Below are 18,436 nucleotides of genomic sequence, written 5' to 3' on the forward strand. Positions count from 1 at the left end.
TTGAGGCATCCGGAAAATAATAAGGCATAAAAAACTCATAAAAGTTACCGTTCACCTGGATTGAGCGTGCTGATAACGTGTTGTATTGCAAGTTTGTTTGCAGGCCTTTAGCTCGTGAAGAACAGTAAGAACAAGAAGAAGAGTAGAGACAAAATAGAGGGTTTCTTATTCCTTTATACCACACCTATGATCATTACATTAGAATGACATATATATAATAACAAGTGTAACGGAATACAATAATGGAGACATAAAGGAAACCGTTACACAATAATGTCCACAATCATTACTATTTATAACAAGATTGAATCCCTAACTCTTATTTTTTTATTTTATTTTATTTGTTTTCTTCGCTTGCTTGTTTATTGTTTTCTTTTAATCTTCATCTCTATTTCTCTTTATTTGTCTAATAAACGAACTCAACATTTATTCGGTGACTTCTATTTAGTTTGAGATGTCCAAGTTTTAATATGGTATAATTTTGAGTTCATTAAGTGACATATTCAAGTGTCAACAAATAAACTACTAAGTTTTAATACGGTGAGCAAACATCTGTCAAATTTACTCTCTTTTTTTTTTTTTTTTTTTTTGAAAATAAAGAAGCTCATTTATTTACTCATAAGCTGAAGCAATTATAAATAGGAACAATGAATAGTATACCATTCCTTACCGTCAGATATATATAGAAACAATTTCCCTAGTAATGCTACAAAGAACTTGAATCGCAGACTGCTTCGCAAATTTGAAGTTGAATTCGTTAGATGAATTTAACGCTTCTTTAATATCATTGAAGAATTGATCAAATGTAGTAAAGACTAACTTTGGTTGAAAAGTCTTGCACACCACCTGAGTATATGTTTTCCATCTGTCGTTCATTGGCAATATATCCATCAAGCTGAGATGCAGATTCTCTTTTACATTGTCATCTTTGTCACCCAGGATGAAGTTTACATACACCATGATCAACTTATATGTTTCACACTTATGAAGAAAAGAACTCATCAAAAGAAACGAGAGGAAAACAAACGAGAGAAAAGCACATAAAAAAAAAAAAAACAGAACACAAAAGAACAGAGAAGCAGCAGTACACCTCTTGAACTTTATTTTACGGATCCATGGGAATCAAACCACTTCTTTATCCAGATCTGGTGGAATCCTTAAGCTTTAGATCTTTGGAACTACCACAACTTCCTTGAAGGGTTGGTGGCTGAATCAACACTAAACTTTATTATGAAACTAAAAAAAAAAAAAAAAAAAGAAAATAGGAGACCGCTGGCCAAGAAACGAAGCTCCGTCAAAGGCTCAAAGATTCGGCCAGAGGCCGGCGGCCACCAGATGAAGAAATGGCCAAAAAAGAAGTAAGATTTTGTGAGAATGAAAGAGAGGTTTCAAGAGAATTAGGGTTTTGAGGGTTTTGTCAAATTTACTCTAATTTGCTAAATTTGTAAAATTCACTGCCAATCCATATCTACTTTTTTTTTTTTTTGGGAAAGAAAAGCAAGAGCATAAATTAATAAGAGTCAAGCTCAAGAACCCGAGCAATACAAGGAAAAGGGACCAAAAAATAGTCCACACAGTCAAACATGGACAAAGCTTCCCTCATGGGCGACCATGTTCGCAGATGTTTAACAAACGAAAAGGTGAAATTAGTAAAGTCTCTAGCTATTTTTCTAACATCATTAATTAATAGATCAAAAGAATAACACAAGTTTTGACTGTTGATGCCATAAACGACTTTGGTGCAGTTCGTCTCGGCTTGGATATTGTCCAAATTAATCACCTTTAACCACTTTAAAGCCTCTCTCACTACAATTTCCTCTGCCTCCATTGGTTTGAATAAACCCTTCCAGGGGACTTCCTTGGCTGCTATAAAGGAACCATTAGCATCGCGCAGAACAAACCCTAGCCCCGTCCTCCTATTGTTAAAGTCAAAAGTTGCATCAACATTGGGTTTATAGTAACCCTCTGGCGGTTTGATCCAATTATCTTCGTGTGTAGTAACTTGAGACTGCTGATTTGCACCTTGATTTGCTGACTGCCACTCCAGGAGGAAGGTTTGAGCTCCTGAAACAACATCATGAGTAGATAACACCAAATTATTCCAGACCTTTATCATTTCTAGCTTCCCAAATCTTCCAACAAATAGAGATCATCAAGCATAATTCACTGTCAGCTAAGGAATTGAAATTAACTTCAAGCCATTCCAGGAAGGAGCCACAGTTTTGATGAACAATTCCATTAAAAGATTCCCAACAACTCTTAGTTAAATAACATCTCACAAAGACATGAAATACAGACTCACCCTCCATACAACGCAATTGATAAAGCTTGGAACCTGCACCCTAACTCTTAGCTGGCCATAGGTAGGTAAATATCCAGAACATACCTGCCAAAAGAAAGATTTAATTTTTGGAGGCAGCCTCAACTTCCAGCATCTAGTCCAGAAAGGAACATGATGGGCCTGCAGATTTTCAATTAACTTCTTATAGCAACTTCTCACAGTTTAGTCCCCTTTTTCACCTTCCATCCACACAATTTTATCTTCAAGTTTACACTCGGGTCTGGGAATGCTTTTGATCAGGTCCACATCTTTAGGCACTATATAAATTGTCCAGGATTATGTTTTAGTTTCATTCATTAAGTCAGCCACTTTGATGAAATTTGTGTTTCTTGTCAAGGGGGTTCGGACAAAACGAGAGGAATTGTTAGAAAGCCAAGGATCCCCCCAAACATGAATGGAAGGCCCATCCCCCACTCTCCATCTATGACTGTCTTTTAGTACATCTTGGGCTTCAAGAACACTTCGCCAAATATAGGATGGACTCCCCCCAATTTGAGCTTCGAAGAAGGAAGTTCTAGAGAAGTATTTAGCTTTGTAAACCCTAGCAATTAGGGAGTTTGGGTATTGGATAATCCTCCATGCTTGCTTATCAAGAAGGGCTACATTGAACTCCCGGATACGACGAAAACCCAGGCCACCCTACTGTTTTGGTACACAAAGAGCTTCTCACCCCTTCCACCAGATACCCATATTTCTCTCCCCCTCACAGCCCCATCAATAGGCATTCATGACAAGCTCGATTTCTCTACCCATCTCTAAAGGGATAAGAAAAACACTCATAACGTAGGTTGGTATAGCTCTGATGACATTCTTGAGAAAGACTTCCCCCTCGCTCGAGATACAAACCTATTAGTCTAGTTGTTAATCCGTCCCACCACTTTCTCTTTAATGAAACCAAGAATTTCTCTCTTATTTCTACCAATTAGGGAGGATAGACCCAAGTAATTACCACTCATACTGCCCTCCCTCATGTCCAGAACCCTACAAATAGCTCCCTTTAACTCAACATCCACATTCTTACTGAAGGATAGGGTAGATTTTGTATAGTTAATAGACTGACCAGAAGCCTCAACAAAACAATCAATCACACCCTTGATAATAGACACCTCAGAAATCACAGCTTTACAGAAAATATAACAATCATCAACAAAAAGATGTTGGTAATAACAGGAGTACCCCTCGCAATAGAAACTCCATGAATAAGACCCTCCCTCATTTTCCCCTGAATCAGAGAATGGAACACTTCGAGAATGGGGATAAATAAATATGGTGAAATAGGATGTAGATCCATTTAGTACAAATCCACCACTAGTGGATTAGATGCAAATGTGATTTCTCAAAATTTGCTATATCCAATCCGCTCCACTAATCCACTACCAAAATGGCGTGTGTTTGGATATACCACTAGTAGCCCATTACTGACGGTTCTACAGCAAGCGCTTTAGCCTAAAGTGTTAGGTTTTTCGTTCTCAGTTATCATTTTCAAATTCTGACTTTTCGCATTTTTCTATCACTAAGTTAGATTTATTCTTCTTCATAACATCACAATCACAAGCTCAATAAACACTGCTTCAAGTCAAACTTAAAATCCGCCATTCAATCTGCATGCAATCCGTCAAATCCGCTATTAGTGGATCAGATTAGATTAGATCCGCACCTCTAGTGATGCGGATGTGGATGAAATTTTTCAAATCCACTTTTAACAAATTAGGCGAGGTTCAACCAAATTTTGCTTCAATTTGCTCTGCGCCCACACCTAAGTTTCATCAAAAGGATCCCAAGCAAAATGGACTCAAAATTTATCAGGTCACATCTATTTTGTTTGAAATGTTCAAAGTTTTAATTAAGTGCTCCAGGTTCTTTAGGTACCATTTTTTTTTTTTTTTTTGGGTATACCGTTCTTTAGGTACCATATTCGACATGTGTCAGTGGATAAGTTATTGAGTTTTGTCCAAGTAACCAGAGCAAAATATATAAGAGTTAATTTCATTTTGGGTCATAGATTTATATATAACAGCCTACTTTTAGTATTTCTTTTTTAGAACAATTTTATTTGGTCTTGGTATTATTGTAACATGATCATTTTTTGTCCTCCATCAACAAAATTGCTTAAATTTCGTAAAATACAAAGGTATTGATATACAACATTTGTTAAACTATACTATTGAGTTAGTTGTCATCACATATTGTATTTAGTTACTAACCAACTCAATGTCAAGTTTAATTTTTGTTTGATTTTTTTTTTTTGATTTTCTTTTCTAAAAAAAATCTTAGAATTGTAAACATTAAAGTATTGTAACTTGCATTTCTAAATGAGAGAGGTTGGTTTTACAACTATAGAAATTTTATAAATATATCTTAATAATAAAAATTCACTTATATTATATGGACCTACATGTGCAATAGTGAACACAAAAAGCTATTGCGCAGAAGCCCATTCCAGGCCGCTATTGCGCAGCAAAAAAATCACCAAAAAAGTTCCATCATCATTCTATGTTGGGTCTAGGGGCGTAAACGAGCCGAGCCGAGTCCGAGCCTGGGTAGGCTCATGCTCGAGCTCGTTAATGATAGCACTGCTCGAGCTCGAGCTCGAGCTCGTTCGAACACGTGAACTAATGCTCGAGCTCGAGCTCGGTAATTGTCGAGCTGCTCGAGCTCGAGCAGTTCGGTTGTTCGAGCTCGAGCTCGAATTCGAACTCGAGTTTAGGTTTGAATTTGAGCTCAATTTTGATCTCGAATTTGACCTGTTTGATTTAAAATTTAAACTACTTTGTTTTATAACTTTTATGCATACATAATTATCAAACTATTTTAATTTTCCTCCCCTAATTATTATTTTTATATACTAAATATAATATAATCATATTACGGAGTATATATTATATATATTATATAATATATTATAAGGCTCGCGAGCGGCTCGTCGAGCCGCGAGCCTACAATACCTAAGCTCGGCTCGTGCTCGTTTAATCTACGAGCTGCTCGAGCTCGAGCCGAGCTCGATTTTGACCGAGTTCGAGCCGAGCGTTGACCGAACCGCTCACGAGCGACTCTCGAGCGGCTTGGCTCATTTACACCCCTAGTTGGGTCTCAATGTACAAGGTCAATCTTTGATCTTTTGAATGAATCAAGAAAGCTATAAAAAAAAAAACAAAAAAAAAAAAAACAAAAGATCTGAACATGTAAAATGGCATTACGGATAATAACAATAATCACAACTATAACAAATATATACGCCTTCTTAAAACAAACAAACAAAAAAAAAAAAAACAAATCAATCCGGATCACATGGCGAGGGGATAGATCATATCCTTGCGTGGGATAGATAAATCATTTCCCACCACCGCCATTAACACGCTTCAAAGGTAAAACCAAAGCCAACTTCAGATCTACAAAAAACAAAACCAACAAACATCCTAGCTAACGAATATAGCCTTCCCCTAAAACCCCTCCTCCAACCATCATCTTCTCCGCCATAATTGTATATAGTTAGAAGTCGAGAAGAGCATCGTCTTCATTGGTGTATGATAACAGTTGGTGCCGGTGCCGGTGCTGCCGTCGACATCTTCCGCAGCAGTTTCATCCGCCTCTTTAGAGGAGTTGTAACGTTCATTCTAACTCTGAGCCGAATGAAGCTATGCCATGAGCCACCAAAATTGACGGGATCATGGCGATGAATGTCCCCACATAATTTCCGATCCACGTTAGGAAATCCGTGGTTGCAAACACAGCCGGTAGCCTGTGAACCTGGAAAGATACCGCGTCCAGCGTGACATCCTCTGGTCTGGTGTCCTTTGGGACTTCCTCGCAAATCAGCATGCTATTTTCAAAAGTCCATGGGTTGTCATCGAGGACCCTCTGGAGATCCTTCGGGTGGGGAAATTGAAAGAGGAACAGCTCGTCCGACAATGGCATCACCTGCATTCCCATCACTGGTCTCCAGACAGAGGCCATGATCTGTTGCATATAATCGAATTTGATCGGCCGATCCATGAAGAAGCGGCCGACGAGATTGTGTTGAATCGTCGCATCAGGACAGGCTTGGACATCTGGTGCTTCTAAGCCGGTGGATTCCTCCTCGACTAGGTTCATAGCCGCGCATCTCTCCTCAATTTGCCGAACGTCCATTATGACTCGGGAGTATAACGAGCGTGAACAATTATCAGTATAACACAAAAGAGCATTGGAAATTCCATCGGAGAATTGAGAAATATAAAGAACCCTAGACGCCTAGGGAGACACTCTCTCAGCCTTCGCTAAGAAAGGAACATGCATGTTAATTGTTTACCCTGTAATATGAAACGTTATCCACTAAGCGTTGATGCAAGCACAAAACATGCACTAATTAATTCTTTTTTTTTTTCGCAGAAACACCTCACTCTCCCAATTAGGCCACTGAACACTTCAAATGTATGCAACTTCACCGGATAACAGGTTACCATCAATTTTAGCAGATTACCTGTTTACGTGGCATCTTATCATTTTAAATAATTTTTAATAATAATTTTTTTTAAAAAAAATAAAAAATAAATTAAATAAAAAATAAATAATAAATAAAACGACGGGGTGGTCGGCGGCCACCCCGTCGTTTTTTTTTTTTTTTAAATATTAAAAATTATTTAAAAATTATTAAAAAATGCCAATTCAACTGCTACGTAAGCAGGTAACCTGCTAAAATTGATAGTAACCTGCTATCAGTTACTATCAGGTGAAATCGCATACATTTGGAGTGTTCAGTGGCCTAATTGTACTTTTTTTTTTTTTTTTTTTTTTCGTTCAGTGGCCTAATTGCATTTTCAAGTTACGTTCAGTGGCTAATTTGAATCTTATTCCATTATTGAACTATATGTTCATAATTATAAAGCTATATATTCATAATTTTGAACTTCATATTCATAATTATTGAACTCTATATTCATAATTACAGAACTCTACGTTCATAATTACTGAACTATATGTTCATAATTATAGAGCTATATATTCATAATTTTTGAACTTTATATTCACAATTATTGAATCTCTATATTCATAATTACAGAACTATATATTCATAATTATGTTCACAACTCTATGTTCATAATTATAGAACTATACGTTCATAATTTTTCATCTATATATTTATAATTATGAACAGTTTTGGAATTGTGTCTACCTTGCAAGGTGGACACGGTTCCACAGCATAATTTGTTTGAAAATGGGACATGGGCCATCCAACTAGGCCATTTTAAGCAGCCCAACTAATTGAGGCCCAATAATGCAATTTTATTCAGCCCAAGTTTGTTGGGCTGATATTTTGTTAACTCATTTCCATCGTATGACATTGGAATTTTCCCCACCACACCACACAATTTTATTTTATTTTTTTTAATTTTGTCTTTTTTTTTTGTGTTTTAATAGTATATTACCCACTGCAGTTTTTATAACACTAGCCAATTTGATGGTAGTTTAAAATATATTATTGATATTTTTTAAAAAATTATCACGCCTTGAGCAGCCAGCGAAAATTTCAACAAGCCTAATGGAGCGAGCCTATCCATGTTGATACCCTGGTTAATTCCTAAAAGAGATAACCTTGCAGAAATGATATTAATCCATTCTTATATTTGGTGCAATGCTATACAACAAGTCAACAATATAACGAGCATGGTTAGCGCAAGTAATCGTGTACTATCATCCTTTAAAAGAGATCGAAAGTTTAAAATCCCTTCCGTATGAAAAAATCAATAAGACTAACATTTTGACCACTATTAGCTGTTTGACTTGGTTAAACAACCAATATGAATATTTGATTAATTAACTTTTTATAATAATTTATTGGTCCAAAATCCTAAAATTCAAAAAGCGGCTCAAAACAGCTTTTTTAGAAAGTCATTTTGTATGTAACAACTAATTTACCAAACATCTTTCTATAATCAGGTAATATTATCAACTAATCAAACTCACTAACCCAATCGGCTAACATTTATTTACCAAATACTCACATTATCTTTTAAGTACAATCAACGTCATATCGAGTATCGACCAGTGCAAGTGGTAATAGTATTGAATACCACAACGCAGGACGATGGCCCAATAAGAAAGCGTGGCCCATTGAATTAAAGGTGTACAATGACACCAGACAAAGGTTAGGCTGATATGTTGTCCTAGTTGGTAACTGATGAAGACAAGAGATTTTGATGTTAGGCAGTTGGAAGACTGAGAAGGGCAGACAGAACTTGGGAAAGTGTTCTCTCCCAACCCATACCATTGCCCACCTTTGCCGCACCCATGCCCAACCTGCCGATTACTCGTACAAAAATAAATAGTTTGGGTGTCGAATTTGGTGTAAGCGACTCAAATTATTCTGATTTGATTTAGGCCCTGTTTGGTAAAAAATTGGCCTATAGGCCAATTTTGACCTATTTGACCACTATTAATTATAATCATATCTAGAATCTAAATTAAACTTAGTAAAAATCAAAATCCCAAATTGAATTAAAAATGTGGGAGACGAGACTAAAATGTGGTTTGATAGTTTCTCCATTGCAGAACTTATATAACATATAACCTTTAGAATTACTATAATCTAGTTTACTCAAGAACAAGAAAATGTTGAAATGTACAAAAGGGTTGTTAAGTGGGTGGTGCATAAATATTGTATTAGAAAATTACGAGTTCGTTAGCACCTTTTTTGTCAAAATCGTCGCACATAATTTGAATTTATTCAGGAATTTTTATTTTTAATTTGTGCTTAATTTGATAGCTAAGTTCATCATTTTTCCAAAAAATTATTGTGCAGGTTCAGTGGTGTTGTGACTGGAGTAGGTGATTTGGATCCATATAGATGGCCCAGTTCAAAGTGGAGATGCTTGATGGTATGCTAATATGATTCTCTTTCATAATCATAGGTGCCCGTTTGTTGGACACTTCATATTTTAACTTGAGAATCTTCTGACTAAACTAAACAGCGATTGTAAATCTTAAATGCTAGACAGCACGTTATTATAAGAAATCAAATGAACACACGAGATGACACAGTCAAAATGATGATGAATTACACGTTATTTATTTTCAACAAGTATAAATGGTCGAATCAGCTAGCTTGGCTTGATCAAACTTTATCCTATCAAGTTCAAGTGACAACCATGTTCTTTTAGTTAGTTACCTTTATGACACGTGTCTCTGTCAACTGTAACAGGTTATGTGGGATGATGATTTTATGAGTAATCATCAAGAACGAGTTTCTCCTTGGGAAATTGACTCTTCAGTTCCTTTTCCACCGCTGGGCATCCAATCATCTCCAAGAATGAAGAAGTTGCGTACCAGTCAGCAGGCACTGCCACATGAAAGCCATTTTAACGGTATTGGTCTACCTATATATTAATATATGTTGTCATGAATAAATGCAAATGAACAATTCACCAATTTTTTTTTTCTTCAGTTTTCCCCTTTATACCACTTTTTATTTATTTATTTATTTTTGTATGTTCTAAAAGAAACAGAAAAAGAAAACGTTTTGCAGGAAGTGGTTCTCTATTGGACTTTGAAGAGTCTGTAAGATCCTCTAAGGTCTTACATTTACATTTACTATCACTTCTTATGGGAATTGAAGTGGTGAGAAAATTAGCTGCAGAAAATTTACATCAGAATCTCGGGCCAACTAGCATAGGAAAGTCGCAAATTGGTGAATTTGTGAGAACTCAGCCTCCAGCTATTTACACAGATTAAACCACCCTGATCTATGCATGAGTTTGATTGGTTTATAAAACTAAAGCATTCTAAACAGAAGTAATATTTGGCCTGCCAAAATCAGATGCTGCGTCGTCTTCCCCCACGGTAATAACCTTTTTGATGAGTCCGAATTTCCTTAGGCTTTCCAAGTAACATCTGCACTGCAGTACTAATTGACTTATGTCTTCTTTCAATTGTATTTATATCATCACGCAATTTCTCCAACTGCTTCATAATGCCATCACGCAAATCATCTGCATGTGCTACTTGAGAGTTAAGTGAACGACCCAGGTTGGCAGTTTCATTAAGCTGCTCCTCAGGTTTCTCTTCTACATCGCATGGCTCTCCTCCAGTAAGTACCCCCACTCCTTTTATTTCCTGTGCTGCTTGAGAGTTAAGTGAACTGCCCATGTTGGCAGTTTCATGTACTATAGTAGGAACAGTATCACGTGGATCCAGTGTAACCACATTTACCCTATCTTCGAAAAGGTTTTCATTAAGCTGCTCCTCAGGTTGCTCTTCTACATCACATGGCTCTCCTTCCGTAAGTACCTCCACACCTTCTATTTCCTGTGTTGCTTGAGAGTAAGTGAACTGCGCAGGTTGGCAGTTTCATGTACTATAGAAGGAACAATATCACGTGGATCCAGTGTAACTACATTTACCCTATCTTCGAACAGGTTTTCAATAAGCTGCTCCTTAGGTTGCTCTGCTACCACGCATGGCTCTCCTCAAGTAAGTACCTCCACTCCTATTTCTTGTGCTGCTTGAGAGTTAAGTGAACTGTCCAGGTTGGCAGTTTCATGTAATATAGTAGGAACAGTATCACGTGGATCCAGTGTAACCACATTTACCCTATCTTCGAAAAGGTTTTCATTAATTAAGCTGCTCCTCAGGTTGCTCATCTACATCGCATGGTTCTCATCCAATAAGTACCTCCACTTCTTCTATTTCCTGTGCTGCTTGAGAGTTAAGTGAACTGCCCAGGATGGCAGTTTCATGTACTATTGTAGGAACAGTATCACGTGGATCCAGTGTAACTACATTTACCCTATCTTCGAACAGGTTTTCAATAAGTTGCTCCTCAGGTTGCTCTTCTACATCCACTAGTACAAAAAACATCAATAAAATCGAATAATTCGCGTCCAAAGTTAGAACTTTGGACTCCTAAAGTGTAGTGCGGTGGCATTTTTGTAATTAAAATGTCACTATATAAATAAATTTGTTTTTTTATTTATTTTAAAACAGTATTGGCGTCCAAAGCTCTGTACTTTGGACGCCAATATTAAAACCCTCGTATTATACGCGTCCAAAACTCAGTATTTTGGACGCGTGTTATTTTTTTTAAATCAAAATAAGCCCTAGCGCAGCAGATCAACCCGCACCTTCGTCCCCGCCGTCTTCATCCTCCTTCACCGTCGACTTCGATCTCCATCCTCCTTCATCTTCGACGCCGACGCCCCCTCTGCCACCGCTCTCCATCTTCCCGTCGACGCCCCCGCTGCCGTCGTCGATCGCTGCCGCAAAGTCGCTGCTTCACGCCGACGTCTCCGCCGCCGTCCCCGCCGCTCCTCGCACTGCAGGTTAGTTTTTTTTTTTTTTTTTTTTTTTTTTTTTGATGCATACCAAGTTTCATAGGGCTTAGAATGTCAAGAATAATGTGAGAGTGTGATCGAATGGTGCATCTGGGGTACACTAGGCTTAACATCCCACCAATTTTTGTACTTGTCTACTTTGTATGATTTGTCATTTTAATTTAAAATCTTTTCCCAATATTCAAGTTAATTATGTGGTGGATCATGTTGATTCATAGATTGTACTTGGGGCAACGCTTAAACCTGCTACAATGAATCATAAACAACCTTGTTCATAGAAGTTCAGGAATCATAAAATTCGTAATTAGATTCATGGATTGCTAGTAAGATTGAGTAAGAACTTATAGTCATTAACTGTGTGCAGTTCAGTTCTAGTTGGGAAGGGAGATTTAGGTTGCTGTGGGTTTTATTTTGTATTTGCAATTTTCCAGGGAATGACATAGTAGCGAGCTTTATACTTGAGAAACCAGTTTCTCTCTTGGAGGATCATATCTTGCAACTTGAAGATGAAATTTTGGATGAAATAAGTGTTTCCAACACCAAAGTATTCCCCATAACTCCCCTCTTGTGTTTCGTTTGTGGTTTTATTTATTTATTTTAAATGTGTTTCTTAATTCTCTTTCTAATCTTCCAATTCTCTTCAAATGTGGTTTTATTTGGGAACCCCCATCATTTGAGGTGCTGAAATAGTGAAGTGAGATGATAGCTTTAGAGTTGCTAACCCCTTCTAGTCTTCTCTAAATATATCTGCAGCTGGTCTATGAGAGTGTAAAGACAAAACAGTCTCGGAGCTTATTACTCTCTAAAAGACATGCATTAGAGAAACAACTTCAACAGTCTAAAACGTCAGCAACCATATGATCTGTTTCTGTTATATTAAACATTTCCTTTCTTAAAGGTAATGAGAGTATGCTATTTATTACAAGTAGACAATTCTTCACGAATTAATAGATGTTGCGCATACTAGTTGTATCTAATTTCTTAATGTTACTAGAGCTAATAGCTTTCTATCTTAATATTCTGAAAGAATTTAACTCGACTTCAGAGTTTGATGTTTCTTTCCAACAGTTAGTTATTATTATAGTTCTTGGACATCATAATATGTTCAGTGCCCCTTCCAGTTGTTTGGCTTATGGGTTTATCCTTGTTTTTCTTATTGTACTATGTTTGCCATTCATACTTCCTTTATGCCATATCAGTTCTCACTTTTGCATTCTTTTTTTCTTTTATTGATGACCTCTGGGAACTTAAATTGCCAACCCCTTGTCATCAAATTACATTCTTGCTGTTTGGTACTGATATTTACTTTTTTTGACTCTTTGTTTTTTGTCTCTTGGTCTTAGGCTATGCAGTATCTACTCGCTCTTTATCACATAGACTGGGTGGCCTTTATTGCTTATATTGCCTTTTTGAGACTCAGCCATTTAAGCCTCCTTTCAAGATATATCTATCTCTTGGTATGTATGACTAAAACTTTTTCTAATATAAAAGATGAAAGTGCAGGTTATGTTTTCTTTGAATTCTTTCTATGATTGATCTTCTGGTGACCTGAGACAAGACAATCCACAAAGCTAATGTATAATGCATTTGATTAGTCAATAATTATCATCGTTCTTTTTTCAAAGGTTAGCTAATAGATTTGCAAGTTGGGGTCTTAAATTGACCATAAGTTAGTAACTCATCTTTATATAACTCATAACTGTTTCTATGACTTATGCAGGTACAAAGCTGCCATCAAAGCTGATCCTTTGTGTTACGAGGTGTGCGGCTTAATTTGTTATTTGGTTATTGATTCTCCAAATTTTTATAGGTGCTTTTTCCTGATTGAATGGAATTGCAAATCCTGAAACTATTTTCTATACATTGGACAACAAATATACAAATGTATTTAATCTTTCTTTTTTAAATATATTTTTCTTGCCTTTTTACAGGCCTTGGTGCTGAAGATGGTTGGCTCTCTTCATTCTATTCTTGCTTGGTAAAGAAGGTAATAATTTCATATGAGCTGCCATTAACAAGTCTCAAAAAATCTTTAGGATCTGTTTTTGAATCTTAAGCACTAATATTCAATTCTCATCTACTACAGGGATCTTTCTTTCAACAATCTGACTTTGTGATCTGTTTTTGAAATGCAACAGGCTTTAGACAAATCGGTTATAATCAGTGAAATTCTGGACCCGAGGACTAAAAATCTGTTGACCATGTCGAAAATAAGTGATTATGTTTTGTCAAATGAGCTTGTGAGCATTGCATTGGCTATGGTTGTAGAGGATCGTCAAATAAATTAGGTACTGGAAGAGCTTTTTGCTGAAGAGGTAATGTAATTAGGGAGCTTGTATACAGGGAGGTACTAATTTGGCTATATGATCTTTTCTCAATATACGAAGTACTTTTGGTTACTTTACTTAGAAGTATAACTATGTGTTGCAGTGAAAATTGGTAGGCCTGGCTATAGGGTGACAAAACAGTTTGATCCAGAGACAAAACAAAGATCTCTCCTTTTTCAGGTTTGGCTACTCTCTCTCTCTCTAATCTTTACCACATTCTTGATGTGTATAACATTCCAGAATAAAACATGCTTATTGTAATTAGATTCTTGGTTCTAGTTGGCTTTACTCCACAAGAACAAGTGTTGGACCAACCAATATTTTTACTCTGTAAAGAAATAAATGTTACTGTACTGTTAGCTACCAAAGCTGAGAAGAAGGGTTACTTTCCATATTGATTATAAGAAGTGGCTATACAATTGTTTGGCATAAAACGAGTCAGGAATTCACATTAGGCATACTGGTGCTAGGATGTGATAGTGAAAACCCCATTCAGATAAATTATCTTAAACAGAGTGTCTTTGCTCCATGAGAACAGGAGTTAGATCAGCAAATATATATGCTTTTTCTTTGTTTTTCCTTATTGGGTTATGTTGCTCCAGAAGATGCTGACATGTGTAGTGGCTTTGGTGGTTGGTGCAGATTGAATATCCTGAGATTGAAGACAATACAAAGCCGAGGCATAGATTTATGTCCTCCTTTGAGCAGGTTTGTAATATCTTTATAGAAGTTGTATTTTGAAGGGCTAAAGTGTTTTCCATGGAATATTAATACTCATCACAGAATTTCCTTGAATATAAGTGCAAAGAATTCTCTTTATATATTTTAACAGTATGCTTAACTTTGTTTTATTTATTTCTTTTGTATTGGCAGAAAATCCAGCCATTTGACAAAAGATATCAATATCTTTTGTTTGCTGCAGAACCATATGAGATCATTTCTTTTAAGGTAACTCCCACATGACAGGCAGGATTCTTTAATTTAACCTATGATTAGGTGTGTGTTTTGTTTAATGGATTGTCTCTCAACTTCTATGCATTTATTCTAGGTACCAAGCACAGAGGTTGACAAGTCAACTCCAAATCCGGCCGCCGACTCTGTTCATCGCCACAGGTGCGTATGTATTAGTTTTAATTTTTTTTATTTTTTTTTTCGAAAATCAGTAATTATTATTATTATTATTATTATTATTATTATTATTATTATTATTATTATTATTATTATTATTATTATTATTATTATTATTATTATTATTATTTTGTTATTTGTTAGAGGCATGAAAGTTGGATGGCATTTATCTGAGATGAATATTCTAAGGAAAATGGCATTTTTTTTTGTTATTTGTTATAGCCTTAGCATCATATAGTATATATAGATGCAGTTCAAATTATGCTAAGATTCATCATGATATACAGATGCAGTTTGTGTGTTTGGGGAAGGGGAGGAAAAATTCATACTATTTATTTTCCAAATCTTCAATGAACACAGAATGAAAAATTTAGAGTCTAGCATTAAGTTTCAACCAATTGAAAAACCAACAACCCAAGACACAGCCAAAAATAGTCAATCAGATTCATACTATAACAGTGTTCATATGACTTCCATAGTTCATTACAATTGTGTTGAGATTCTCTCAAAGTGAAAAGTTAATATGTTCACTGTTTGTAAGAAACATGAGTAAACTTTTTAAAATATTTGATGTAATCATGTAATGCAATTTAATTCTTGAATATGAGAAGAAGCTTGGTGTGTTGTAAATTGATTAATGTTGAAGTATATTATTTGTTGATAGTTATGCTGGAATGTACAGGAAAATATTGATAGTTTTATTAAATAAATAATTTTTTTTTAAAAAAAGAATGACTATACGCGTCCAAAGTTCATGAACTTTGGACGCGTATAGTGCTTATTTTTTTAATTTAAAAATTATTATACGTGTCCAAAGTTCTTCAACTTTGGACGCGAATTATCATTTTTCGCGTCCAAAGTACTTCAACTTTGGACGCGAATTATCATTTTTCGCGTCCAAAGTTACTTTGGACGCTGATTGTATATCTAATTGTATATACAATCAGCGTCCCCGCCATCTGCGTCCCAGCTACTTTGGCCGCGAATTAGCCTTAACTTTGGACGCGAATGACTGTTTTTGTACTAGTGATCGCATGGCTCTCATCCAGTAAGTACCTCCACTCCTTCTATTTCCTGTGCTGCTTGAGAGTTAAGTGAACTGCCCAGGTAGGCAGTTTCATGTACTATAGTAGGAACAGTATCACGTGGATCCAATGTAACCACATTTACCCTATCTTCGAAAAGGTTTTCAGTACGCTGCTCCTCAGGTTGCTCTTCTACATCGCATGGTTCTCATCCAGTAAGTACCTCCACTCCTTCTATTAACTGTGCTGCTTGAGAATTAAGTGAACTGCCCAGGTTGGCAGTTTCATGTACTATAGTAGGAACAGTATCACGTGGATCCAGTGTAACCACACTTACCCAATCTTCGAAAAGGTTTTCATTAAGCTGCTCCTTAGGTTGCTTTTCTACATCACATGGCTCTTCTCCAGTGTGAAAGTGTGAAGGGTTTCATCTATTTCTCAAATGTAGAACTGTACAGATTACAATAATTTATACTGAAAACTAGCTATGACCTAATGGGCCCACTGTAACGGGCCTAGGGTTTCAACACTCCCCCTCAAGCTGGAGAGTATAGATCATAAGCTCCCAGCTTGTTACAAATATATTCAACTCTAGGAGCTCTAAGGGATTTCGTCAAGATATCAGCTAACTGATCTGCAGAATTAACAAAGCTAGTTTTAATACACCCTGACACAATCTTCTCTCTAATGAAGTGACAGTCAACCTCAATGTGTTTAGTCCTCTCATGATAAACAGGATTTGACGCGATGTGTAGAGCTGCTTGATTGTCACATATCAACGTCATTTGGGCAACATTGCCACATTGCAATTCTTGTAGTAGGTGTTTAAGCCACATAAGCTCACATGTGGCAAGCGCCATGGCTCGATATTCTGCTTCAGCACTGGACCTAGCAACCACATCCTGCTTCTTACTTTTCCAAGATATGAGATTACCTCCAATAAAAATACAATAGCCTGAAGTAGAGCGTCTGTCAAACCGGCAACCAGCCCAATCTGCATCACAATACCCAACAACTTGTGAATGTCCTCTATCTTCGTATACTAAGCCTTGTCCTGGTGCTCTCTTGATATACCTTAGAAAACGAACAGCAGCATCCCAATGAGAATCACAAGGTGTCTCAAGAAACTGACTCAACACACTAACTGCGAAGGAGATATCCGGTCGTGTGATCGTGAGATAATTCAGTTTTCCAATCAATCTCCTATATCGCTCTCGGTCAGGCAATGGCTCCCCCTGTCCTGGTAGGAGTTTAACATTCGGATCCATTGGATTATCAACCGGTCTACTGTCCAGCATGCCAGTTTCTTCTAAGATATCCAAGGCATACTTCCTTTGAGAAATAACAACACCACTGCTAGATTGAGCCACTTCAATTCCAAGAAAGTATTTTAGCTTACCCAAGTCCTTAGTCTGGAACCGACTAAAGAGATACTTCTTCAACTGAAATATGCCCTCTTGATCACTCCCTGTAATAACAATGTCATCCACATATACTACAAGGTATATGCATTTCTCATTAGAATGACGATAGAAAACAGAATGATCAACTGCACTTCTTGTCATACCAAACTCACACACCACAGAACTAAACCTTCCAAACCAAGCTCGTGGAGATTGCTTTAAACCATATAAAGAACGGCGAAGTTTACATACCATACCAGACTCCCCCTGAGCAACAAACCCAGGTGGTTGCTCCATATAAACCTCCTCGTGAAGATCACCATGAAGAAAGGAATTCTTGATATCCAGCTGGTGTAAGTCCCAATGATGAATGGCTGCCAAAGACAAAAGTAAACGAACTGAAGCAATTTTAGCAACCGGGGAAAAAGTATCAGTATAATCCAAACCAAAAATCTGAGTATAGCCTTTTGCCACCAGACGAGCCTTAAGACGATCAATTGCGCCATCAGGGCCCACTTTCACCGCATAAATCCATTTACAACCAACCACAGTTTTACCAGGAGGAAGAGGAACCAACTCCCACGTGCCACTAGACTGGAGGGCCTCCATTTCTGTTAACATGGCTTGACGCCAACCTGGATCCGAGAGAGCCTCACGAGTGGATTTGTGTATAGACACAGAAGATAGGTGAGAAAGAAATGCAAAGTAAGGGGACGAGACACGGTGATAACTCAGAAAGGTATATATAGGATGGGGGTTACGAGTAGAACGTGTACCTTTTCGAACAGCAATAGGTGCCTCAGTAAGATATAATTTAGGGTCAATGGATTGCCACAACATATTGCACAATAACGCGTCTGACTTCTCCCAATCTGATTTCTTCGACTCTTCAATTTCCCCAACCTTT

At 36.9% G+C, this 18,436-nt stretch overlaps 1 protein-coding gene and 2 long non-coding RNA genes across 3 annotated transcripts; all 3 read left to right on the plus strand.

Annotated features, from left to right (window-relative positions):
* Positions 1-9,108: 9,108 nt before the first annotated feature.
* On the plus strand, positions 9,109-9,551 carry LOC109188727. The gene is made up of 2 exons (XR_002055486.1): positions 9,109-9,195; positions 9,519-9,551. It is a non-coding gene; the product is annotated as an uncharacterized LOC109188727 (long non-coding RNA).
* A 3,702-nt stretch (positions 9,552-13,253) lies between these two features.
* LOC109188721 lies at positions 13,254-13,634 on the plus strand. Its single transcript, XR_002055480.1, has 3 exons — positions 13,254-13,271; positions 13,367-13,406; positions 13,578-13,634. It is a non-coding gene; the product is annotated as an uncharacterized LOC109188721 (long non-coding RNA).
* Positions 13,635-13,775: 141 nt separating this feature from the next.
* Positions 13,776-16,091, plus strand: LOC109188709 (splicing factor 3A subunit 2-like). Its single transcript, XM_019339339.1, has 6 exons — positions 13,776-13,920; positions 14,077-14,153; positions 14,616-14,681; positions 14,847-14,921; positions 15,022-15,086; positions 16,049-16,091. Exons 1-6 carry the CDS (start codon positions 13,776-13,778, stop codon positions 16,089-16,091), a joined length of 471 nt encoding a protein of 156 aa, XP_019194884.1.
* Positions 16,092-18,436: the final 2,345 nt, after the last annotated feature.

This window comes from Ipomoea nil, unplaced genomic scaffold (assembly GCF_001879475.1).
Source record: "Ipomoea nil cultivar Tokyo-kokei standard unplaced genomic scaffold, Asagao_1.1 scaffold1474, whole genome shotgun sequence".
NCBI classification, from domain to species: Eukaryota; Viridiplantae; Streptophyta; class Magnoliopsida; order Solanales; family Convolvulaceae; genus Ipomoea; species Ipomoea nil.